At 39.3% G+C, this 27,840-nt stretch overlaps 1 protein-coding gene across 3 annotated transcripts; it reads left to right on the top strand.

The window, feature by feature from the left end:
• Window positions 1–45: 45 nt before the first annotated feature.
• ctbp1l (C-terminal binding protein 1-like) lies at window positions 46–26,419 on the top strand. Of its 3 annotated transcripts, none has more exons than XM_039648641.2 (11): window positions 46–221; window positions 1,202–1,259; window positions 1,481–1,644; window positions 16,336–16,490; window positions 17,475–17,619; window positions 17,713–17,919; window positions 20,764–20,978; window positions 22,667–22,797; window positions 24,431–24,558; window positions 25,631–25,751; window positions 25,846–26,419. In XM_039648641.2, the coding sequence occupies exons 3-11, from the start codon at window positions 1,587–1,589 to the stop codon at window positions 26,033–26,035; spliced, it is 1,350 nt and encodes a 449-aa protein (XP_039504575.1). In that variant the 5' UTR covers window positions 46–221; window positions 1,202–1,259; window positions 1,481–1,586; the 3' UTR covers window positions 26,036–26,419. The 3 variants fall into 3 exon arrangements, with proteins under 3 accessions (XP_039504575.1, XP_039504576.1, XP_088990895.1); XM_039648642.2 differs by having other exon boundaries at window positions 100–230; XM_089134769.1 differs by lacking the exons at window positions 46–221; window positions 1,202–1,259; window positions 1,481–1,644 and adding an exon at window positions 9,445–9,580.
• The last annotated feature ends 1,421 nt before the right edge of the window (window positions 26,420–27,840 follow it).

Here is a 27,840-nt window from a genome sequence, read left to right as displayed (position 1 = left end):
TGCATGATCCCGCAATATGACAGACTGACCTGTAGAAGGCGCTGTACTGTACATCGCTTATGTCTCTGCTCTGAATACTCGCTCTTTCCACAGCACGTTGTCTTTGCGGCCTCGACTTCCTTTTCTGTGCAGATTTCATGGCGATTGATAGCGGGGAATAGTTGATTCACCTACCGTGACCACACTGACCCGTACATCAATCTCCAGAGACGCTTTTTCGGGTGAGTGGGGTGCGTTACCCTGCTTCTGGATTATATTTGACAAATTACGCACCTCAGACTCTCGATTGTGTGTGCCGTGAGACTCCAGTGTGTTATTATGACTGTATCTCTCACACTCTCTCTCTCTGTGTGTGTGTTTAATGTTTGGTAGCTCAGTTAGCAACCACTCTAAGCGCCTTTCTCAGTGTGTACATTCAAAGTCAGAGAAACGACGCTATCAGAGACGAATATAGTTATAAAAGCGATTCAAAACCACAAATAAGCTCTTGTGTTTTCCTTTGCGTGTTTTGTGGAACGTTACTGGATTCGGAGGTTAATTGTGTGGTCATTTGCATTGTGTCTTGCTGCATGTGCTAATTAGCTAGCTCAGCGCTAATTTGAGAACTTGAAGCGAGCGAGGGACGCGACAAAACCTCAACGCACCGGGTAAAATCAACGAAACCGCAAGTTTTTTTTCCCGTTAAACGCGATTGTTTGAGACCGCAGCCGTTGGTCTCGCGCTCACTGACTTGTCCGCGCGCAGTCTCGCGACCGAGACGCGGCGACGACGCTTGTCACGATTTATGGATATTTAACCCAATTTATGTGCTCTTCTGTAGTTTTTCCTGTCTTGAACTACTCTACACAGTCACAGGTTTGTTCATTGAGCCTCATGAGAGAGAACTAACTAAGCGAATTGAGACTGAAGTAAATAATCACGAAGTTTCAACTGAGCGCTCAAAACAAGGTGACGTGCCAAATAATTTTGTTTCTGAAAACGCGCTCATTCGTTCGTTTACGGTTATTTTTTAGCGAAATGGTCTTTAAGAAGCGAGTTTAAAAAGATTTATGCTAGTGGTGTTAATGCTAGTGGACATATATGGGCCTTTATCCTCTTTCAAACGCCACAATATATTATCAGTATCTTAAATAATGGGTAAAAATGACAGTTTTCTACGCTCTATCCATAACTAATGCTTGTTTGATGTTCTCCCCTACAGCTGCCATTATAAAGACCGTGACGTCAGCGGAGTAGTGTATTGGCTTTGACATCATCAGGTGGGTAGTTTCATTTGACATTTTCCCAGCACTATTTTTAAGAATCAAGTCATTTATGTGGTTGAAGCCTCACTGTGAAACATTTCTAGACTAAATAGTCAAAGGTATTTTACACCAGGTAAAATGCATGACATTTTTATCTTTGCACGTTTTCCCCATGGTGTGAATAGGTTGTCCAAGTGCTTTTGCTCTATCTTAACCTGTGAAATTGATCTTCACAGCTATTTTTAGGATTTGGGTGGTTTCTGGGCTGAACGCTGTGCTGTGCCCTCTCTCTCCCTCATCGTGTTGTGGCCGTAGCTGGTCTTACCGAAGAACTGCCAGTCGATGGCTCTGATGGACAAACACAAAGTGAAGCGGCAGAGACTGGACCGCATCTGTGAAGGTAAGATGAAGAAAACACATTAAAGATGGACAATATGTGTCCTATTGAATTTCAACAACCCAAATCTTTTAAATTCAGCACAAAATGACGTTTGCACCCACTTTACGTCCATAATGTGACATGTGAAATGAGTTGCTCAACGGGTAGTCTGCGGGGTTGGAAAAAATATTAAAAGGTACACGATGGTAAAAGGTCAAAGTTTCACATGGCGCAATTGGAAATTTATTTCCCGCTGTGTGTGAATTGTGTTAAAAAAAAAGTTGCCTTATCTTCTCTGTAAAGCGTTCCCCACATTCAGCTGACATAACCACACTTTCAATAAATGAAGAATTCTATCCTAAAAAAAACTATTTGTTGACACAAATTTATGCGATGGGATAACCACACAATGCGTACACGTCCGCTAATGACATCACTTTAATTAATGGTTAAAACAACAGATCTGTCCTCACGGGACTTCTGCATCGGTAAAACAATATGGTTCCATTTATTAAAATCTATTGAACTATTAATAAACAGCACGTCTACAGCATTAATGAATGTTTCTTAATGTTAATTTCACCATTTACTTGCCTACATTATTGAAATCAAAAGTTGTATTTGTTTATATTAATGCATTGTGAAGTAACATGAACAAACAATTCATGTATGTTGTAAACCATGTAGTATTTTCAGGTTATTTTTATTATGATGCGTAGAAACCTTGCCAAAAAACATAAAAAATAATTTAGTTTAGACTGGAGTGAGTCGAAACCAGAAAAAAAAGTGCAAAGCAAGTAATCTAGCATCTATTTATTTATTTTATTCTTTTAATCTGGCTGCTAATTCTATTTAATTTTACAGTATATGGTAAAAAAAATAGACTTAGTTAAAATAAAATTTTTAATGCTTTGTTTTTATTTTACATTTTGAAATTAATATGATTATATACCTAAACAATTATCAGGTCCTGCAAAGAAGGATTTTGTTACAAAGCAAATCAAGTGGTAAAATCAAAGCTTTAAAAAAAAAACGAGGGCAAGAAAGGATAAGTGTCTGTCGGCCACCACCGAAGAACAAGGAAAAACCTTGGACATTATGCGTAAATGCAAGTTTTTGAAGATATTTCATTACGTTACATTTCCCTTTACGTCACTACAGTTGCACCTTGAAGTCGTGCTGGTATTAAAAAAATATTGTGACGGTATTAAAGTATATTCAATTAATTTGAAGTATCTGTATATACCCTGTTCAAGGACATCGTTTAGGGTGGGACTGGAATTGATCAGGTTATGAGAAGCAGTCCACAGACACCTATTGGTTAAATTAAGTCAAGTTATTAGGTTTTGATGAAAAAAAAGTTTTTATCTCTTTGACATTATGTGCACTGATGAATTCTTCACAATAAGACCATGAAAATTGGTATATTTTGATTTCATGTTGACTTTAAGTGAATCCTTGCATCCACCACCAGATACACAGGCCTGATAAGCATTGCATTTTATGTCTTGAGCTGAACTTCAAAAAGTGATTTTATATTTTACCTTGTAATTAAATCTAGATTTGACGCTGTGGTTAGTCGGATTTGCATTTGCTTTAATAATTGGGTGGTTATGGATTGACCTAAACGTATTGTCCTAATGTTTATAGAGAAGTGATTTATGTATTATTTGTGTCAGTGTAAACCTTGAGTGATTCATCTGGCACTGGCATTGTGTCAGTGTACTATGTGAACTAACAATTATTGAGAAAGGGATGGGTGATGATATGGTTGTTTCGTGAATGTTTGTGTGGACGGTGATGTAGTTGTTGGACAGTTAAAGCTCTGTTCTCTTATCTTTTCTCTTTCCTGTTTGTGCAGGGCGGCACAGACACTCAACGACTGTTATTAAAAACAGTGCCTGTGTGTTCTTTATTATAGAGTACATTACAACTGAATGAATGAAACTCCTGTCCATTTTCATAAAATCTAGAGAAAGCTATTTCTTTAGATTTGGTGAACATGGTGCCATCCCTTAAAGTCCCCATGAAATCAAAATATATATTTTTTGGGGGTTTTAGTATAAATTTGTTAGCCTTACTGTTATCTATTCTACAATATAAGCTAGTGTGCTCCAAAGCAATGACAACATTCGCATTCGGAAGATACAACCATTTAAAGTCCCTGTGAAATCAAAATTGAACCTATTTACTTTGTTAGCGCATATTACTAGTCTTGTGGTGAACAATTAATCCGTGCAAGTAAAAATATATTAAAAAAATGTTTTACCTTGGTAATCTTTAATCAAAATCTGAAAAGTTACTTCCGGTCTGGAACGGTTTCTTTTTCTGATGACGTAGGTTTCACAGTTTGGGTGGGGAAACGCTTAACCACTCCCCTCAAACCGTTAGTTTACAATGAGCGCTCTGCCCTCTGTTCAATATCCCGTTTCACTTGGAAATACGTCACAGCACTGGAGAAAAATCGTTTGCGACTTCCGGTTCACGGGGACTTTAAAACCTAGTCTCTCACTCGGCCAATATGGATCAATGATTTTGATAACGTCACTGCACTGCACTTCATCTTCTCATCTGATTTTCTGTCCAGTCCAATGCTCTCTAGAATTTGACGCTGCGGCTAAAATCCGTCCCTTGGTCACACATTTACATTTTTTTCTTTTTTATATTATGGTGAATGGCACATGATGCACTATATAGGGGACACAGAACAATTCAGACAGTGTAAATATGCTTTCCCAGGTGAAAAAGACAGACTATTAAATGTATTAAATTTACTTGAGTATGTTTTTAGCACTATACGCAGACTGTCAGGACGAGCATTCATGCAAAATGAAAATACTTGAAACCCTTACAGATAAGGATATAAATAACCATAAAATTAAAGTTTTGCACTAAAGAAAACATATCCCACATGAAGTAGCGCACGCATCTATCAAAGCGTCTGACAGGGCTAGCCATTTTAATGCATTAGCTTGAAGTTTAAAAAAAAATCATGTTTTGGGTAGGGCTGTATTCAACCAAAGAAATCCTTAGTCGACCAAAGTCGAGTCCTGCTCGACGATTAGTCGACTAAAAAAAAAAAAACGTGATATTTTGATTAAACATTTTTTAAACAATTGTCATTGAGCATTTATAAAACAACAACGAAAAAACATCACAAATAAATAAAACTATAATAATAATATAATTCTTTGAAAATTAAGTGATTTTTTAACTGCAAAAAGTGAAGAGCTCTGTCCTAGGTCTATAGTACAGTCCCAATCGCGCACCTGACCACACCACACGCTGCAAAAAATATAACTGCTATCTGCCACATAATAAAAAAAATACCAACAAAAGCTCTCGTTTATACAGGCTTTATATTCTTCTTTACTTTCAAAGCTATGGGTTAACTTTAGTCCTGACGATCAAGGCGTTTTAAACAACACTCAAAAAAACCCAAATAACTTAAAAACAATCCTATAATAGGCTGTAGGACCGCGTATAGGTTTATTTTCGTTTTGTTGCATTATTTAGGCTATTTTCAAATGCGTCAAGTGTACAAATAAAAACGAAAACATTAAGAAAACACAATCTATTGAGTCAGCATGATATAGCCGTTAAAAGGCTGCTCACGTCTTTTGCGCGCTCAAGTTCGATTTTAAATGTATGTGCGCGACTTGCGCGCTCATAATGGCAACGCGATCGCCTCCCTCCACAGTCTTGTCGTCTTTGTTTTAAAATGCAGCCAGACAAAAGATTTATATTTCCTGGACATTTTGTCGACTAAAGCCAAAACAAGCAGCGTTCTAACTGAATGAATACAGCATCCCTTACCGAGCGCGAGCAGCAGCGCAGCCAGCCACAGGTGCGGTTCCCGACTGTATTATGTGTGTGCGCTAAACTGTGGCGCAGTTACAAAAATAGCCTAAATTAAAGCATTTTAAAGTTGGGGACAAAACATAGGCTAATTATATTTAGAATAGGCCTACAGTAATAAATAACTGATTATAAATGAATAAATATCAAGGAGTAAGTCATTGAAAAATTCCTTCTATTGGTAAAAAAAAAAAAAAAAAAAAATGCAACTGGTCGACCAATAAGAATGTCAGTCGACCACGACGGCATCGACCGATTAGTCGACTAAACGACTAAAGTTGACAGCCCTAGTTTTGGGCAGCTTGGATCCAGTACCTTTCCAGGAGCAGCTCACTCTGTTTCTTCCACTATTTTAAAATGCATGTTGTCCAAAGAAATTCATTATTCGTTGCTGTAATTTGAGACTACTTGCGGAAGTGGGCAGACGCTACTAATCGATAATGAAATTCGTTGTGGATTTACGTTATTGCTTAGTTGTTGCATCACTACCGCCCTATCTACCTTTTTCTTTTGAAATTACATCAACACATTTAACCCTCATCCTTCTCCTGAAATATTTCTGAGAAAAATTGAGTCTTCACCGGAAGGGGTCCAAACCCCAGGGGCCGGTTGCACCAGCTTTGTGTAAGTTACAACTTAGCCTAGTTTTGAGTAAATGGGCACCGAGTTACAACTTGCGCAATATTTTTACTTTGCACCATTACAACTTAGTTTAAACGTAACTCTACGTTCCAACTAAATATTTATGGCAGGCAGTCTCCAATCAGGAATAACGGTTGGAATAAAATATCAGGTAGATGAACTGCATCAATAAGCTCTTCTTTTACCTGACAGACTTTAATTCTTTAGACATATGATAATGCTGACATTTACACTTGCTTACATTTTAAGAGAGAGAACATTATGTGAAAAGATTACTTTAACAGCTCTTTATTACCTAACCTGTCCTAAACGGCGCCGCTGTGTGCATCGGTCCATGTTGTGCATGTCAAATATCAGTCATAATCAATAAATGTCATTTTGTATCAATATTTATTGATCCTTTTTAATTAAATTTCAAATACAGTTTCTGAATGTTATTTATGTATAAAAACACTTATTTACTATTCATGATCAAGTATCGTATTGAATGGAAACTTATTTTTACTGTTAGTATCATGAGGTGAGGCAAAAAAAATTAGAATAAAGGATAAATTTTAAATTCTCAGCTTTTTATTACAACTTCAGCTCATGTATTTGAAGGCTGCTATTGGTTCATCAAGGCTGAACGTCATATGCAACTACGCATTATTTTACGACCTACTTGCTCACTACGTTCTACCTTAGGAACAAATGGTGCTACGGAATAAAGTACAGAGTTAGTTACAAACTAGCTAGTAGTTACTGAGCCTCTAGTGTGGACTTTGCGTTATAATTTAAGAAAGAACTCATGAGTGGCTGGTGCAACCCTACCCAGGACAGGACTTTTTTGCACGTTAGCACACATGCAGCACGAAAACACAAACACACACAAAAAAATTAATGGATTCTTGGAGTTTTGTGGTTGAAAATTGAAAAGGTAACAACAAATACTTCCATTGTGGGTCAGTTTGACCCCCATAGGAATGAATGGAATGCGAAGAATTCCAAAACTTTACCAAAAAAATTATTTTCTAATGTCTACGTGTTTATCTGAATGCGTACTGAATAAACTGACTTTAGGACCCAGCATAACAGCTCATTTGCTCCATATAGAGATATAAGACCATCTCATGGTATATAATTTTTTCCACAAGAGGTCGGCAAAGAAACCCAATGTAGGATTTTTTTGAGCTGAATTAAAAGGTTTATGAATTATTTTGAATTTTAAAATAATTCAATTTATGAGTTATTTTGAATTTAAGTTAAAAGAATGTGAGGAATCTTATTATTTATTGATCAAATCTAGTAATTTAAAGGTGAATAAAATATAAATAAATTTCCCAAAAATTGCATTAAAAAATAGAATAAATATTATCAAAATTAAATAAAATAAGCTTTCTGGACAAAAAAAAATATGTAAGAATAATTTTAGGGCTTCAGGTCATTTTGACCCCCGAGGGAAGGATTAGTTAAAGAACGCAAGGGCCACGTAGACGTTATATAAATGAGTCGGTGTGCTGTATATTGCAGTCCCTTTTATTTTTTTGTAGATGTTGAATATTAGAGCTGCTCGCTAAAATTTTAATAGATCCTAATTTATGTACCTGGTGTTTAATGGGTTTTTAGTTGTGTAATCGTGTCAGTGAAATAAATGTGCTGTATCTATTTGGCATTACATCAAGATAAGTATGAATATTTAGGTGAACTCTATGTAATTTTCCATCAATTTGTAAGACAGTTCGGTAACCCTCTTGCTACACTGCAAGTTGTTAATATTTAGGTCTGTATTTGCATGGCATGTGATTTGAATCTTGAATCTTTATGTAAATGTCATCAAGGTTACCTGTTAAATATGGGAAAATCTTTTTGCAGGCTGTATTTTCTTTTTTTTTTGTCTGCATGAAATAAAATTTCACTCTTTTTATTTTCTAAATACATTTTAAAGTTCATAAATGATTCATCCATGCGTATGTTTTTAATCACAATGTCATACATGGATCTTCCGGTGTAAACGACAGACTTTTGTCTGGAAATGCTCCAATAATTTAGTCACTTAAACTCGCCCCTGCAAGCTCATGTTTATTTGCCTCGACTTTTGACTGGAACAACCACGTCTCAAAATCCAGAGTGAAAAACCGATGCATAGAACAAAGTACACAGCCTACTTTTTTGTGATTATCTTTTACTCTGATGTACGATACAATAGGGAAGAAAATATATTTTGCTGCTTCCATTACATTGAAAATGTTGGTAGATGGATGACACTTTATGAATTTGCTTGGTAAGATTTTTAAATAGATTGGACTCTGTTTTTATTGTGGGTACTATCTTAAAGTAAAAAGGCCTTAAGCTGCGCTGTTTAAATATGAGGAAAGTCAAACTTTTATTGATATTGGTTTCTTAAAGGGATAGTTCACCAAAAATGAAAATTCTGTCATTTACATACCCTCATGTTGTTCCCAATCTGTATGCAGTTTTCTTCTGATGAACACTAAAGATTATATTGTAAAGAATGTCAGTATCCAGACATTTGACAAATGATGACACCCATTGACTTCCGTATGAGGGGAAAAAATACTATAGAAGTCAGTGGGTGTCGTCAAATGTTTGGTTACCAACATTCTTTAAAATATCTTTTGTGTTCAATAAAAACTCAAAACAGGTTTGGAACATCTTTTTGGGTGAACTATCCTTTTAAAAAAAAATTTAACAATGCTTTAGTAATTCCACATTGCCCTAAGGTCATTCCAGAACAAAATAAAAAAATGAAACTAGTTTTGAATAAAAAAATTTAAAAATGGTTCTCAATTTCCAATATGTCTCACATTGTGCCCTTTGTAATGACAATGTTAACCCTATATCACAGCCTCTTGCACTTTAATTGCTTAATTGTGACTTAAATGGGGATTCATTTACGGAGCGTGTCGTGTCTAGTTGGCAGCTTCACTCTCATCAGCAGTTGCCTCGGGTCAAACCTTTTTATTTAGCAAAGCAAGTTGTTTTACTTGCAGATAACCTATGAGAAAGCTGCTGTCATCAGCTCAGGCAGTGTGAAAATTTTCCTCATATTTCAGCCCAGTTTTATGGCCACAGCTGCAGATGGCAGTGATATTTATCCAAGTGACAGCAGAAGAGAGAGCCAGGGGGCGGGAGGAGAGGATAACGGAGGCGTTTCTGTGGAAGAGCGAGGTCATGTTGATGCGAGCAGAACAAGACTCTGTCTCTTTAAAAAACAACAACTGCCTAACTGCCTCTAGCGCTGCTTGTCAATGCCGTGGAGCTTTGTGCTGGTTGGCCGGCACTCGAAACCCAGGCCTCTGATTGGACGGTCACTGTAGGGGAGGGGCCAGTGTAGATGACATGGGAGATGGGTGTCTGCCAGGCAAAAACAGCCTGACACTGATTGTAAAGGGTGGAGAGAGAGCGATAGAAGGAGAGGAGGGGAGAGAAGACAGGCGCGTGGATTTCATGATGCAAGGTTTGGACCTACGTGTACCTGTTTGATGTTGTGTGTATATGTGTGTGTGAGTCGCCTTGAAGATGCAGTGTGAGTAATTCACATGGGTGTGGTGACAGCAGCGGGCGTAATTTTCCTTTTTGCAGCTTACACTGCATGTCCTTGCAGCTTGAGCAAGAGTGTGTGTGTGTGTGTGTGTTGGCCAAGCAGGAGGCAGGGTGTGGTGCAGCTGTATTATCATCCACCCACCCTTCCCCCCCTCTCCTTGAGACCGTGTGTATGTGAGGACCATGTGGGGGGTGAAATGGCGAGGGAGGGAGAGCGAGAGAAGGTTTGGGAAGGGGGTGAAGTAGAGAAATGAGCGCTGAATGAATGGCATTGTTTGCATGGCCATGCTTGTGTTGCGGCCCTCTCTCTTTCTCATGCAGCCTGGCTCAGACTCAACACACGGCATCTGTGCTCTCGTCGGCGCTCGAGCCGTGACCCTACAGAAATAAGTGTTTGCATTGTTCCTCGCGAGAGCACCGCGGACCCTGAATTCTGCCGCTCAGCCATTTTGCATCTTTCTTGTTTTATATGTTATGTTTATTCCACTCCAAGAACGCTCGGCGGAAAAGCACACACTGCGTGATGGCAGTACAAAGCATTGATTTGGAGGGAAAGAGTGCAAATATTTGTCTTTAATGACTCGTCATGGAGCTCTCCTTAATCATTAGCTGTGCACAGGAGTGTGATAGCATGAGTGTGCGTGTTGGCGTCTTACCCCACCCCCATCTCAGCCGCCAGTGCAGCAACACCTGTCAGTGATGGAAGGGGGGCGTTGGGTTTTAAAATCATGGCTGTTCTGATTTACATGAGCATCGTTCTGTAGAAATAGGTTTGGGGGTGTTGTGAGTTCTTGGATGAACGGTTTAACACCCTTTTCCCTCCACAGCTGTTCCTAGACGAGTGTGATAATGAGATCGTAAGTATATGACGAGCAAAATCTCACACCTTGTTATTCGATACTTCTGGCATTACACTGCATTCCCTGAACTGCATCTCTTAATTTCTCTTAAAATGGGCAGATTTAGTGATGCCACATTGAATTTTGCCATTTGTAACTATTTACGTAATGCAGTTTGATGATCGTGGTACACAGAACACCCTGAAGCATGATGGGAATCTGCTGATACAGATCAATTAAGTTCTCCTCTTGCATCCTTTCCGGTCTCGTCCCAAGAAGCGTACTTTTCAGGAATTCGTCCCAGGCTGGATTTGTTTTTTGCCTTTGCTCAAACATGTCCTTCCTGTAGTTGTTCTGCATTTGGCTGTAGCAGGCAGAAGTTCCTCTTTGTCTGATATGTCAGCTTTTTACCCTGCTAATTTAAAAAAAGTGCTGTGATTAAGATATGAACAGAAAGTTACATCTCTGCTCCTTTTTTACAGTCAGTTGTGATGCTGTTAAGCTAAAATATTTGCTTTAAGTCTGCCCCTATCATGTGCCGTCTGCAGTAAATGCAGCGCTGATGGCGGTCTATGACTTAGAACTTAGGTTCTGTAGGACCATGACCAATCATCTTTAATTTGGCATTTTGCCTTGTCATGATGCTGTATTGCATTTGTCACAGCATCTTTGTACTGTCTCCGTCCTCTGTGTTTACCGTTAGCATGACTGCACCTCACAATTCAATCTAAAATAAAGTGTGTGCTGAGGTGCATTTGTAAGTGACTGGTTTTTACTAGGCACGGTCAAATCTATATGTATTTAAAATGGACCACTAGACACTTGATGAAATATGGGATGTAAGCTCAGACCTTCAATACGGTAATGAATAGATAGGTAGCAAAATGAATGTGCTAAATAACTATAAAGTTATTGTACAACCTTCATGGTCTTTACAGAAAACCGGGATCTTAACCGTATGTTCACACCGCCGCCAGCGAGAGCGGCAAAATTCTCTCTCGGCGCCATGGAAAGATTCGTGAACGCTCTGATGCTCTGACGTAGATCAAATGCGTTATCGTTTTTTAAAACTGTATTTAAACGGGCCGCAAAGCAAACAAGCATGTCGATTGTTATTTTTTGCAGAAAATTGATCGATGGAAAGTACTTAACAACTATAGTGACATGTTTTCTAATGAAATAAATTAAAAGCCATTTGTGTGGTGTGGCTTTTGTGTTCATGGTTAAGTGCTATTATTATTTACATTTCCACTGAAAAAGTGTCAAATTCAAATGATCAACCTCCTCTATTTTGCTTGGGAACTAATGCGGTCGGAAGCAAAGTTTACAGGACTGAGTTCTCTGGAATTCTCTCAAAATGAGCTCTTCTACATTCCGATTGGTTTCCACCAAACCTCGTCATTTTCTTATTACCATAAAGTTGACCAGATTTCAACTCTCTTCGCCGCTCTTACCGTCCAAGACGCGCTGCCCTCGCCGGATCTTGCCACCGGCTCTCATTGAAAATGAATGACTTCCGGCCACTTTGACGCTCTCGCCGGCGGCGGTGTGAACGTACAGTAAGATGTGACTATAAGAGCACACTATAACTCACTGCAAGAATTTGTTTTAAAGGACAAGTTCGGTAGCATAGGTGGTAGCATAGGTGCACTGGAACAATCATTCATAAAAACGCATAACTTTAGTTTACAAAGACGTGAAACTCAAGAGTGGTCTGGGGTGTTCACTGATATGCTCACACAAAAATCGCCTCAAAAGATGCTTTCCAACAGGTGTTTTACCATTCGTTATAAAACTGTAGACCTATTTTTCCAAACGCCTCACAGCCGGACATTCTTCCGTTGAGAGCTTGAATAGTAGACAATCCAGCCCAGTTGGTGGCGATAATGCACCTTTGCCAAATGCAAGCAAACCACTTGTATACACGTGACCTATGCACGTGACTGCATAAACTACAGAAAGAATACAAACAGGCTCATTTCCATTTCCAGGCGGCGGAGTAATAACGTACATCACAGAACATACAATACAAGTCAATGGAGTTGTACAAAAACTACGATAAAACCTGTTGGAAAGCATCTTTTGCAGCGATTTTTGTGTGAGCATATCAGTGAACACCCCAGACCACTCGGTGAGTTTCACGTCTTTGTAAACTAAAGTTTTATGCTTTTTATGAATGATTGTTCCAGTGCACCTATGCTACCATTGTAAAGGTGGGGAGGTGCTACCACAGAAACCGAAAATTTTCGTGACTGCAGCATTTGTCTTAAAAAACATCCCTAACCATTCTTTTTAATCAGAAATGATCTTAAAACAGGGCTTTAATTGTAAAATACCGAACTTGTCCTTTAAAACAAATTTAAAGTGCAACTGCTTGAAATGTTTTTATTTTTTTTATTTTTTACAATTAAGATTTAACTAACAGTTAAATTGAATGTACTGACTGTTGATTGTTAAATAAATTTAGACCTCACTGTTTATTATTTTTTTAGTGAAATCACTTTCTATAAATGGGGATGTGTGCAACTACTTGTACTAAACTGCAGCTAGATTGAGTGCAATGGACAAGAATGTAGGGCTCTCAAAAGTTAAACTATATTGAACGTTTAAGGGTTAGTCCACCTTCAAATTAAAAATTCTCACACAAATTACTACAAACATTTATGACAGACATTCTTCTATGGATCACAAAAGAAGACTGGTTTTTGACCATGTAATGAAAGTCAATGGTGACCAAAACTGTTGTGTTATCGTCATTCTTCAAACTATCTTATTTTATGTACCACAGAAGAAAGGAAATTAAGAATGACATGAGGGTGTGTAAATAATGACAATTTTCATTTTTGGGTGAACTATCACTTCAGTTTTCATTAAAATAAGTAATGCATATGTATGGCTCCATGCAGGATTTACTGTGGGGGCTTGTTTTCCTGTTCCCATCCCGTCTATTACATGTAAACATTTCTGTCTTTGATGTATTAAACTTGAAGTAGTTAGCGATGGTTTAGCAGTATGGGGACAAAGATAATTTGGCTTCCAGTCTGCTGAATGTAGGTCATTATGAGTCATGTGAAGACTCCCTGCCCCCTTTCCTCATCTCCTTCCCTCCCTCTGTCCCCTGCTCACACTTTCGTTTGTCAGGTTGGGGGGAGGTTGGGTTGGACCCTGGAGTTGTTAGCTGTTGTCTTACCCCATAATGGTAACAATCATAAAATAGTTTCCTGGAATTTATCTGACCACTAACATTCAAAACATGATAAATCACTTCTGGCTTTGTAATAGTTTGGTGTCATTTGATATGGACGCTTTGTTGGCGGAAATCATCCGTAATCTGCTTGGTAAAAAGAAATGCTGATAGTCTTGAAATGCTTGAGAATATTTGGTTTTGCTTCTCATAATGACTCAAAATGATGGCAAATTCTCATTTTAAGGATGTTTTTACTGGATTGATTTATTTAATGCTGGTTAATCTGCTAATCTGATGTAATGAACGTTGAAGTAAATGTCATCTTGGTTGCAAACGATGGCAGATGCTGCTGTTTATTAACATGACTAGTATTCTGGGGATGCTCCGATCAGGATTTTTTTTTTTGCAAACCGATACAGATTACAGGTTTTTATGAGAGCTCTGGCTTTTTAAAGAGCTTACAAGACTTAATGTCAAACTGAACATAATTATAACCCATATAACGTGTAATTAAACATTGTCCAATATGTGACTGAGGACAAACAAAAAGAAATGCTGCAACTACAAAATGGGTTTTCTGATCAGGAACGTTATTCCCCAAGTTCTGAGTATTTCTTCCTTCCTACGTCCTACTTAAGTAGGCCTTATTCTCTTTATAAATTCTAGCTTTTCTGTATTTTGGGAATATAGTCTATCTATTCCTCTTTTCATCCATAATGCATGCGGCTGTACTGAATCGAAATACAGCATAAATTGCATAGAGTAATCAAATGCACTGTACAATAACTGCATAATCTTCACAAAAGGGATTTAGTTGAGAGCATTGAGATGTTTGATTAACATGAAAGGCAAGAACGGCAGCATCTTCTTTATTAACCTGCTTTATGTTTAGGGCCCTATGATTTCCGCGATCATTGAATCGGGGACGGAATTGGCAAATTAACACGGAATTTATTGTTCACACGGAATTTCATGGAATTTTACATATTTGGTTTGAAATTCTGCTTTTTGTGTGGGAGAAGAACGTATGTCTGGTGAAAATACAGACCGGGTGACATAAAACTGGGCGACACCCATCATTTCAGCTCCAATGACGAAATCAAAACAATGAAAGCATGGCGAAGGAAGCGGCTCTCCGCAGCTCTGCTTTTGTCGGCAAAAAGTTAAGTAACTCAACGCTATTAGCTGTCAGTGCCGAGCAGTTCGCATGTGACTTATGCAGTGTTTCCCACACATTGACTTATTCGCGGCCACAATATCAACTCCGGCCGCCACATTTAACGTTTCGTTCATTTTTAAACACTATTTAAAACACGCAACGTATTCTTTCAGTTGCAATTCCTTTCCCCGCTCTCCCTCTGTCTCTATCACTCACGCGTCTCTCTTACATACACACACACACACACAGAAACGTGCACACTGCGTCTGTCTATGAGGCGCCGGACTGGACAGAAGTGAAGCGAACTCCGTGAGTGACACTGGGCGTGGGAGAGACAGAGTGTGACTATTCAAACTTGTATAAACTTATATAATTCATTTTATTGGACAGTTTGAAAAGCTGAAAAGGCTACTGAGTAAATGTTACCTCAGTAAATTTAAGGTCATTCCTATTTTATTTATATACATTTTAATCATTAACTTTAAAAGCACACTTTTTACGACTAAATAACAGTCTAGGGTAAAAAAAATGAATTCCCAAAAAATAAAACGGATTTCTTAGAGCCCTATATGTTCACTTAAGACAAACAATAGGGGTGTTGAAATTAATTTCTATGATGCGTTGCGATGTGGATCGATTCGATTATAGCCTATTGACGTTTATGATGTCATTCGTCACACACGTGTTTGTCTCATTAGCGTAACGTGGCAGAGGGAGGCAAAACACAAAAGCAAGTAATAAAAAAATCATTTACAGCATGTATGTGTGCGTGAGCTTGTGCTTGTATGTGTGTGTCGTGTGAGCATTATTGTAACTTGAGTACACTAGACAGTTTCATGTGTTTTTAGTATTTACATGTGTTTAGTTGTAAATGCTCCTGTTGTCTGCCGTGTTCAGGCTTAAGTTTTGTGTGACTACATTCAGGAAGTGTACTTGGAGCAGATAAAATAAAAAGGAGTTCATATATCATGATATCGAATCGTTGGCATGATAGACAATCGAGTTTAATCGTGAGAGCAGTGATGATTCACACCCCTAATAAATGTCTGTGTACTCGCAAAGATGGGCATTTTGTCATGCGTGTGTGTATAAGTTCCTTGTTACTTGAGAACACGTAATAACTCCACACTGGTGATCACATGACTGCGACGCTCAAGTCTGATGTTATCAATTTGCAATTGGTTGGTGAGATCTCGACCTATTGTAGTGACTCCCTATCGAGTCATAGAGCGCTATTTTCGTCCAATACCGTTCTGTGTCCGATTGGTTGGAGCATCCCTACTAGTATCCATAAGCTTTGGTGTTTGTTCTCATTGGCTGTTCGAGTTTAGGTGCTGCTTTACTGTACTTATTTAAAAATGTTTGCTTTTAGGTTCGTGTAAAGGACATGTAGTGTTCGTGATGAGAATTGTGGTAATTTGATGATCAATTTGTGTTTCCATTACATGTAAGAAATGAGTAAGATGATCTTTGGTGTCCTGCAGGTATTCGACCACCAATCCTCAATGGGCCCATGCACCCTCGTCCTCTGGTGGCTCTGCTGGATGGGCGGGACTGTACTGTGGAGATGCCCATCCTGAAGGACGTGGCCACCGTGGCCTTCTGTGATGCCCAGTCCACACAGGAGATCCACGAGAAGGTAATGTCACATAGTGGTCAATCGATACATCGCGACGGCTGATATATCGGCCGATATATTTGGCATTACAATCTCTGTCAGTCATATCTAATACTTTTTGACAGAACTGGGGGCTTCAGAACTGGTAATCAAATAAAGTAAATGGTATGTAAAAAGGAATTGTGTTTGTTTTTATATTATTTGTTACAGAAAAGGCAAACAATCTGCCTAAAATACTTTCTCATGTACCGTCAACATTCAGCAACATCATTGCTTCTACATAATTTTAACAAATCTCTGAATATCTAATAAACATTTAATTTCACAAACCTTGCAGATTTAATCAAATCCAGCTGTGGTATCTTGTGAAGTGTGCATTTGTAGGCGGCATAAGCGTGTTGCTGCGAGTGACGGTCCGTGTGCAGTGAGTGAATGCGAACAGGAAACGTGATCGCAACATTTTAAATCCTTTATTTAAAAATATGCTGTGCTATATTCAGTTGCCCACTGTGTCATATTCATGTCATTTTTACTGTGTGCTGTATGTAAAAATAGCGTTACCTTCTCAAAAGTTAGTCAAAAAAAGTATTTAAAAAAATGATTATCAGTGCGCATTAAATTACCAGATTACGGAGAGCCCTGTTACAGTGTTTACTTCCTTTTTATTCACATATTCATATGTTTTTAAACAATTTATTTGTGAAAAAAAAAAAAAAAACTGTAATGGGATTGCCGATTCAAGAAGTTGCCATCTAAAGTATAGGGACTAAGCATGTTTATTTTAAAGATTTTTTTAAAATAATATATATATATATATATATATATATATATATATAAATGAATAAAATAAAATATATATTGGCTTTATATCGGCCACCCTGAACTCTCAGATTTCAGCATCGGCCATCAAAAAACCCATATCGGTCGACCACTAATGTCACATGTTGTGCCCATATCCAAGGCTTTTATACAGTCAGTATATAATGGATTTTTGTTCTGCTGCAGGTCCTAAATGAGGCTGTTGGTGCTTTGCTCTATCACACCATTACACTCTCGCGAGACGACCTGGACAAGTTTAAAGGTCTTCGGGTCATTGTGAGGATTGGCAGTGGATTTGACAATGTTGATATAAAAGCGGCTGCAGAGCTGGGTGAGTTTTGTTCCTGTGTTGTGAAATGATCATGTTTGATTGAATGAGTTTCAGTCAGACTGACCGTTTAAACTGGTTCTCCGTCTTAAACAGGTATAGCAGTGTGTAATGTGCCAGCCTCATCTGTGGAGGAGACGGCAGACACTTCCATGTGTCTAATTCTGAATCTGTATCGCCGCGTCACCTGGATGCATCAGGCATTGCGTGAGGGCACCCGTGCCTCCAGCGTGGAGCAGATCCGGGAGGTGGCTGGAGGCGCTGCGCGTATTCGAGGGGAAACGCTGGGCATCATCGGACTGGGTGAGTCCTGATCTGATTAAATCAGGGCTGGCGGGAAAACCAAGCCTTTTTGAATGAATCAGTTCTATTAAGGTGACCGCTGATAAGAGATCCAAAATCCCTTTTGTAAAAACCTATCTGTAGTATGTCAATAAAATGAAAAAAAGAATTTATCCAATTTTAGGATTTCTGTTCTGGAATTGTATGCAAATTAGTGCATATTAAGTTATATCATGGTTAACTTGCATTAGGGCTGCACAACATTGAAGAAAATAAGCTGCCTTTCAGACAGCATGCAATCCCAAATTCAGTTCTCTTTCGCAGATTATTTTGCTTTAATGGTCAAAAATAACGTCCTGGAGAGTACTCAAAGTAAACAGTTGTTTGTTTTTATTAAAAATTCACATTAGTATTGTAAGAAAATACTTAAACCTGGTCAAAAACAGCTCTGTTTTCAGCACGCCGTTTCAGTGCATATGCCTTTAAAGCTGCAGTAGGGAGTTTTGAGAAAACGTTGACTTAGTCTGAAAATTTGAACAAGCACAACTACAGGTCCCACCCCCTTGCTCTCTGCTCTGCTGCGTTACAGCCCTCCCTCCACAGCTCGTCCCCCACAGCAGAGCCGGTCGTGAACGCGCAGGCTAGTAAACAGGGCCATCGATGACGGTGGATAAACAGTTATGGCACATTCACTGATAGGGACTAAACGTCAACAATATGCTTTACATTGGCTATGGCCTGCCCATACTTTGACTACAAACTTGGTCCTCAAATCCTTATGTATTTTGCAATACATGTAACTTTATGTTGCACTCTTTCTATAAGTTATAAATAGCTAGTAAGATAACGTTAATATAACGGTAACTAAGGTTACAGTATGTAAGTAATTATTCTAGCGCTATATAATGCTAGATAAGGTGTGCTAGTACATTATTTCAGCAACATGTCAAGCCAGTGAATTAGCAGGTTTCAATTGTTGCTTAGCAGCAGACATTTTATCAACATGTTTGCGGCTACAATGGGCTGACAAATTAGACAAGATTGTTTATTGTCATCGGTCTTTTCCCCTTTACCTCTCTGTTTTATGAGCAGGTGTCCCTCGAGAATTGGCAGTTTAGGGTACTTCTCCGTCATAAGCACAACTGCAGCTCGCCGGCAATCTTGAGTTTGAACGACGGTACGCGCTCGCGCTGTGCAAGAGAGGGGTGTGATCAGCGCGTACACGAGCATCATTGACACTGCTAAGACATTTCTCCTGGCTCTGATTGGGTTGTCTCTGACGGGAGCATTGTGTTTCTGCAAATGGCAATAGGACCACTGGGAGGAGCCAGAGGAGCTTGATTTTTTTCACAGATTATCTGTCTCATATTCTACTGTCAGGACATAATGACAGTTTTAACAAATATGTAAAAAATATTTTTCATAAAAGTTAACTACCCCAGCTTTAAATGATAATGAGCTTCGCTCACTCCACCCCTCTGTTCTGCTGGCGTTGTCACACAACGCATGTGGACTGTTGCCTTGACAACAATTGAGGGTATATTTTGGAGAAAGAATGGTAGCGGGAGTCTCTGAGGACAAATCGCGATCGTATCACTTTGAACCGGAGTCGGACCCGGAACAAGATGATGGCCGCAAAGAAGTTCGACAATTAAGGCTCGAACAGGTTTGTGTGTACTGGGAGGGTAGAGTAGTGAGATGCGAACACTGTGTTTACTGATGTATAGGTTAGTTTGTTGACCGATTCATCAACTGAACAACTTTTTTTGCGATTTGCAAAGATTAATATAAAGATTAACAAAACTTTACACTCACCTCTTTTTGGAGATGTAGTAGGGACACAAAGTTGGTAAATTTATTTATTTTATTTTTTTCAGGAGCAGCTTCTTAGCAAAAGCAGCTTTATACTGATCCTCGTTTAATGCGCGCAAGTTTCTCCGTGCTTCATAGGTTGTTGTGTATGTGTGTGACGTCGTTGCCGTAAAGCATGTCCTGATTCTTGATTGATTTATCGGGGGCACTCTCAAACTTGCGCTGGTGGTTTTTCCAGTGGCGTCCCCCCAAGCTTTACTACCAGGATGATTCGCCTTACTATGAGTTTGTTTACCACCGAAATGACTTTGAAGCTAAGGTACAATTCTTGCATATCTTTCCTTTAAAGCTACAAAAGTTTTTCCATCAAGAGCAGTAAGTGATTTTCTCTGTCTATTGTAGTGTAACATTAAGCACTCAAGACAGAATCAGGTTTATAGGGATGCTGTCACTTTAAAAGCTGAACAAATCCAATATATTGCTACACACACTTTCGGTCTCAACTCTTTACTCCACTTAAGACATGAATGTCATGAAGACATGAAACTATATATGTTTACATGAATACTCAGCAAGATGTGCTTTTCACACTTTTGTGTGTATTTGGCTATATAAGCTGTGGAAGAGAACTGAAATCAGGATAATGCGCTGTCTGAGATGTGTCTTCCTCTGCGTGTGAATACTTTGCTTATTGCGCCTAATAACATTTACCATGTCACACGTGTAACAGTATATTCTCTGCTATCTGCATCAACCTAAAACTTGGACTTTTAGTAATCTTTTGAAGTATTAAGATTAGTTATTGGAAGCCATTGCAACATGCACGTGATATTTTGATAATTTCTTTTTATTGTGCAGCCCTAATTTGCACATTTAAACAACATTTCAGAAAGCTTGTTGTATAAAACAAAATGTAATTCTTAATGTAAATTCAACTGGGGAAGTTTTTTTTTTTTCTTGCCTTAAAATGAAAATCAGTGAGTCAGATTTGAGATTAGTAATGTGGTCAACTGAGCTAAGAGTGAAACGGTTTCTTATGATGGATGTTTTTAGGACGTGTGGGCCAGGCAGTTGCTCTGAGGGCAAAGGCTTTCGGGTTTGGAGTGATTTTCTATGACCCGTACCTGCCGGACGGGGTGGAGCGATCACTAGGGCTCCAGCGCATGGCGACACTACAGGACCTGCTCATCCACTCGGACTGCGTCTCGCTACACTGCAGCTTAAATGAACACAACCACCACCTCATCAATGACTTCACCATCAAACAGGTACAAATGCAGCTCTCCAGTAACACTCTTCTCGTTTAAAAGCACTGTTGAAGCCGTTTGGTTTTGGTATGAACCTGGGTCTATTTGACATCAGAGTTTGATTAATTTGCTCTCTGTGAAAGCTGTTTCCTGAACTTGGGTTTATGTGATGGGTCCGCACCCCATTCTGGAAAATGAAGGACTGGAATATTCATCTTGTTCATGTGAACTCAAGTATGGCTCACAGTTGGTATGAAGGCAATCTGGCCTAATTTCCAGAAGTAAACTGCCTGTGTGTATTACACAATTATTCCCAAGATAAATGCTAAAAGGTTTACTCTTCCAGCACAACTGTGGTAGACACGCACATTGTCATCTCTGTCTTAAGGAACCTAAAATTAGCAAAATACTGAAAGTGATTCGATCAAAAGTCATTACTAAGCTGTAGTTGCTGCTATTAAGTGAACACACTTTTTGAGTGCTAAATGGCATACTCTTGGGGAATATTGCAGAAAGCATGTTTAACTTACTGTCCCACAAACCCTGTAGTCTTGGTTGATTAACCCAAACCTTTCTTACTCGCGTATATCAGTTCCAAAGATCCATCATGATAAACACACAAAGACATTCTCAACAGCGTGCCAAATACAGGAGTCAACATGGAAATAGACACTTAATTTGAAGTGTGACATACTTTCTGTTTTTTTTTTTTTGTCCATAAAATGTCCATTTTATATTTTTTTGTGCATATCACCACCTGCTGGGTGGTTGGACAATCATTTTATTATCTCAGGTTTTTTTTATAAATATAATAAGAATTTTTTTTTTGTTTATACTAAATGCATGAATAACAGAAAGATTGACTAAACTAAAACAGTCTCTTGTCTCTTGCAGTCTCTTGCAGAGTCATTTTGTTACATGTGTTGTAAAGTGAGATGTATCATGTATTTTTATTAAAGAAATGCATAATATAGAAAGCACTATTTTGCAAAAATAATTTAATGTATTTTAATGAAAATAAAATAAAAGTAAAATAAGAAACATTGTGTGGTTATAATGCTGCTTTATAAAGATATCAATTAAACTATAAAATATGGTGCAAAATCTGTCATGCCCATGGCCCTGAATACCTCTGAAGTAAACTTATGCTATGTTCGTAGTTGCTATATCTACTTCCAAACCCTGAAAGTTACCTCCGTTTGGGAGGGCTGTCACTAACAATTATTTTGGTAATCATATAAAAAAAATTGTTAATAAAAATAGACCTAACCTTACAATAGCCTTTAAAATGACTTAAAATACATGTATAATAACAACGAGGCAATAATATTTGGTTCAAATAAAGTATCTAAAGCAAAAAATCATATGGGTATTATAGAACAACACTGTTGATGTTTATAATATACATAATATAAATAAAACAAATATGCACCTCATATATATATATATATATATATTAAACTGCAGGGCATATGTTGATTTTAATTGAATTTCAGCCATTGTAAATTCACAATAGCATTATGCTGTAGTCTGTTTTTTAAATGTGTTTTAATATATCATGCAGCAGTAGAAAACGGTCTAATAATGCTGATCATGGTTCCTCGTCCATGGAATGCATAATTTCCGTTGTTTTGCAGGTTACCCGACACAGGTAAATTTGCTTCCTTTTATTATACATCATCATAGTTTTTTTGTTGTTGTTTTTGTAGATGCGCCAGGGCGCCTTCTTAGTGAACACTGCGCGTGGTGGTCTGGTGGATGAGAAGGCTTTGGCCCAGGCTCTGAAAGAGGGAAGAATACGGGGAGCAGCGCTGGACGTCCACGAGACAGAGCCCTTCAGGTGAGAGAAACAAGTTTCCTTTTTGCTTTCATTATTTATTGTCCAATAACTTCACAATCCATTTTCAAGGATTGGCCTGTGATGACCCCTTATGGCTCGTTTCCACTGAGTGGTACGGTACAGTTCGGTTCGGTACGCAATTATTTGCGTTTCCACTGTCAAAAGTTGTGAATGGTACCAAAAAGCTGAAACGTACCGTACCACTTTTTGGGTACCCTTCTGTTGATGTACTAAAAGGTGGAGCTAGACTCACTGCAGAACGGTGATTGGTGGACAGAGTATCGTCACTTGCGCGTGCTACATGGGAAGCATACTGTTGAAATATAATACTACTGTTGTTGTGTCACGAAATGTAGTTTTAAGAGTTTTTCAGGCGATAAAGTAGTTTTTTAAAGCTCAAATCTGTGGTTTATTTATAGATTTATGATAATTTGACTGAGATCCGTTCCAATCAATCATCGGACGCTCGCGCTCGTGTCCCCCGCCTGGAACAGCCTTTCCTCGGCTAGTCGTTCTGATGTTTGCCGCTGACTCGGATGTCTCTGTAGTGGTTAAACATGAGATATAGTTCGTCTTGTATAAACCTAACAGGTGATCTTTGGTCTCGTGAATCTATAATTCGTTCCCTGGCCAATAATTTTGGCAGAAGGCTACGTGAAGTTTCATATCTTTGAGCGCTGAATTATTTGACTGACTGAATTGTTTCTTGACGTTATTTAAGCTTTACTGTATATCTTTTTGTACCTTTTACTTATACTTTTATAATGGCGATTATTGATAAAACTGAAATTCAACAAAAAGAGATAGTTTTGTCTTTTTTTTTTTTTTTTTTGTCATTTTATTACAAGATCATCTGTCATGTTGTTTATTGCAACATTTGTACCAATGCGATATGCAATACATTACATTACATATTGCCTGGAATATGTTTAATATTTTGAAATTTAAATGAAAAGAGCCAGGGTTGTTTTATATTTAGTTTTGTCATAAATATAACGTTAACTTGCATGCATGCAGTGATAATCAATAGGCTATGCGTTGCCTGAACCACATTTGTGTGCTTTAGAATGTTTAAAATATATTGAAATGAAATTGAAAAGAAGCAGAGTGGTGTTTTATAACATATTTCGTTTTATTGTTGCCTAAAATGAACATGCAGAGAAGAGATAACCGGAGTCGCATAGCCAGAGCGAGCTGAGTGCCGCGTTCAAGAACGCGCTATTCCATAACAGAATTACTGGACTCGCGTCCTCGAGATCATTCTCCTGAGTCGGACTTTGCGTTGGCTTCTTGGAAACGCCTAATGCCAGCGCTTGTTTCTAGTGACAAACATGCCGAGAAGCAAGAACAAGATCTGCTGTCTGTCATCCATTATTGTTTACTATGTCGCTTTCTTCGCGCGAAAATGACGTCGATCACTTCTTTCCAGCATACCACGCCTATCAAGTAAGGGTACTGTTGGCGGTGGAAACGCAAGCCTGATCATGGTGTACCCGACACGTACTGTACTGTACCGTACCCCTCAGTGGAAACGAGCCATTATACCCACCCCAATCCCACACACACACAAGTATTTTCTTTATTTTGTTTTGTTTTTTTCTTAACGTGACACTAACCACATTTTCTTGATCAGTTTCTCTCAGGGCCCACTGAAGGACGCCCCAAATCTTATCTGTACCCCACACACATCCTGGTACAGTGAACAGGCCTCCATTGAGGCCAGAGAAGAGGCGGCACGGGAGGTGCGCAGAGCCATCACAGGTCAGAAAACACCAGGTGTTCATTATCAGCCTGTGCCTGCTGGGAATATCTACTCGATTAAATGCTTTGCAGGAGGATTCACTTATTTTATTCTATGCGTGTTTGACATGCTTTGAACACTTATCATAGAATAAACTAGTAATACAAAACATTTAAGTATCCTTACATGTGCAGTCATAGTTGAGCTGCAGCAGGTTTTTGTGTGGATTTTCAGATTAAGACTGTCATTTAAGCACACGACACAGTGCTTAAACAACGACAAGGCCAGCGTGAATTAGGCAACTGAAATTTGAAGTTTTGTAACTGATGAAAAATGTTAACAGATCATCAAACGTATTCACAGCCAAACTATTAGCAATGTAGCTACATTCATTTTTATTGTTATTTCAGTATGGAGTTTCAGCGTCTGCAATTTTACCTCTTTAGAAATGATCGAGTAAAATCGTCAGTTTTCTGTTTAAAACTGTTACAGATGGGTGTGGTGTTGGTTAGGGGAGTTAAAATTACAAGTTAGTTAAAATGGCCTTGCTCGCCCTGAAGAGATTTTAAATATCATATTTGTGTGCTGGTGTTTTTGCTGTCACCACCTTTCACTATATCATACATCTGTGGAGTAATTTAAGAAATCATTGTGGAAATGCAGATTAAAATAACTTATTAAAATACTCCCAAATCAAATAAAAGAGCAATTTTCTTAGCTGGCTCTATCAGCATAAAACCCTGAGTGTTTATCACCTTTTCTTGTGTTGACGCTGTATAAGGGGCTGTTTACACCTGGCCACTTCGTCATATCTGACTATAACATGACATAGCCTATAACACGCTTTCAAGGGTTATTTTTTTTCCCGCATCTTTGGGAGGAGTAAAACAAATGTGGTTTCAACAACCAGATACACTTACACTTGTCCAGTTTCTTCTGGGATGCGCCCCAGACCACCTCCTGAAGTGGTTTGACCGATCGGATTCAAATCCATCTCGAATGTGTTTCGGAGGGCATTTACAAGTATGAATGTCACAGTGTCTTTGATGCAAGGTTTTCATTCATGGTCCATGCTCTCTTGTGTCCGTGCAGGTCGTATCCCGGACAGTCTGAAGAACTGTGTGAATAAGGAGTATTTGATGGCAGCCTCTCAGTGGCCGTCTATGGAAGCCACCACCGTGCACTCTGAACTCAACGGAGCTGCAGCCTATAGGTGACTACACCCCTGTCCCGACTGCTATTAGATGTGCTCCAGTATGTCAGCATGTTGTTTGAGAGAGTAATAACTGATCGTTTCTTTGTCGTAGGTTCCCTGCGGGGCTGATTGGTGTCGCAGCGGGCGGGCTGCCTGGAGCCGGGGCAGGAGTGGAGGGCATTGTGGCTGGGTCTCTGCCCCTGGCCCACGCCATTGCCCCGGTCTCACACCCGCCTCATACCCCATCGCCTGGACAACCCTCCAAGGCAGAGGCGGACAGAGACATCCCTTCTGACCAATAGCATCCCAGCACATTCCATCTTTGCCCTGATTGATGCCCTTTCACCTCACCCAGGGGGACCGACACACCTTGCTTTCAGTGTGACCTTGGGTCACCCCAGTCCAACAGAACACATGTACAAACCCAGGAGTGAAACCCTCTACCCCAAACGTACCCCTCATTTCCACTCGCTGTATCCTCCGTTGATCACTCTGGCAAAAAGCAATAACTTCTCTCAAGGATTCAATAATTGGGTTGAAACACACTATTTGTAAGCTACGAAATCCCAATTCCTTTGCATTGTGTCTACTCTGGACTAGTTGGAGTTTATTTCCGAGTAGTGTTTCTTACATTTTGTTCTTTTCTAATCTGTTTTAACAGCGTGGAAATAAACGCATGGACCTTGTTTTCTTTCCTTTGTCCCCTGCCCATTCTCCTCTTAGCTTAAATTTGTAAAACCTTCTCAACCTGTCCCATCTCGATCATCAAAACAAAGCAACAGCTGGCTAACATATTTGATTAAATTCAGCAGCCATCAGTGTTTATTTCACAGCTGGTGTTCAAAACCACAGAGGTCAAGGTTAATGGTGATAGCCCGTGGCTAAGAGTAACTCGGTCCATGGGAAGAGCTCGGATGTTTCGCGTTCCTCTAACTCTCTCTTCATGTGGAAGGCATCTTCTAGAATTGTCCATCATCTCTCCCTCTCTCTCTCTCTCTCTCTCTCTCTCTGTCTTTCACAAAACGAGAGATTTACCCCCAGAGCTGTTGGGGGTTTGATCATGTGCTCCACTTTAAGTCACAAGATTTTATAGCGTCCGCAATGCCCGAGGTCTGCATAACGGTGTCATTGAAATTGCATATGTGAGATTCCATCGTCTTGTGATGGCTGACCTAATTTTATTTTGTGTCGCCCATTGTGCTGCTTTGTGAACGGCTAGATGACGGGATATTGCTCGTCGGCTGCCATCGTCATCGACTAAAGTTTCAAACAAAGCCATAATCATTTGACAAACTGTACAATAGCTGGTTTAACAAAACATATCTAGAACATCCCAAGTCCCCCTCCAAAAAGAAAACAAACAGATGCCCTTTTTACAATGTGTGTACAACATTGACCTCCCCTTGACTCATACTGAGATCCACCATTGCTAAGCTGATAATATTATTGGCACCTTTTTATTCTTAGCCATTTGAAGAATATTTGCCTTGTTTTCCATATCTTCTCTCTGTCCTGGATTATCTCTTGCTGTACTTCCTCCTTGTGCCTCCTTTTCCGACTAGGCCTTCTCTTTTTGACGTGGCGAGGCACACCGTTCCACCCTTCATATCTCCGCTCTCGTCCTCTCGCCCCCTCCATCGATTCCCATGAAATCACTGTGTAGCGCGTTCGCCTGCCCTGCCCTTCCTCCTTTCCACAAGGCACTTAAACTCTTAAAACACTTTGTGATACGTTTTCATACAGGCCTGATAAAACAAACTGAACTTCATCCACTTTTTTGGGAGGAAATCCTGGTTTAGGCGAGCTGGGGCTTGTGTGCTCTGGAAGCTGCAGTAACGTTGATGGCCAGCGGGTGGCGACGACTCGCTTCCCCCCTCAGGTTTGGGCTCGGCCGATGCTTCTCGTGAAGGTTCAGACCTGTTGTGGGCTGCTCGATCTGTCACTCATCTACACACTTCCAGATTCTCAGGATGGGTGATGTGGCAGCTCTGAGGTCATACCCCGAGCTTGACTCTTGCATGGGCGTCTTCTATGATATCAGCCTTTGTTTTCTCTGCGTTTTTACCGTTTTAGAGCACAGAAGATAAGGTGGAAAGAATGTAAAAGC

This window comes from Pimephales promelas, chromosome 9, assembly GCF_988280905.1.
Source record: "Pimephales promelas chromosome 9, fPimPro1.hap1.1, whole genome shotgun sequence".
In the NCBI taxonomy this organism is placed as follows: Eukaryota; Metazoa; Chordata; class Actinopteri; order Cypriniformes; family Leuciscidae; genus Pimephales; species Pimephales promelas.
This window is presented reverse-complemented; position numbering and strand designations above follow the sequence as displayed.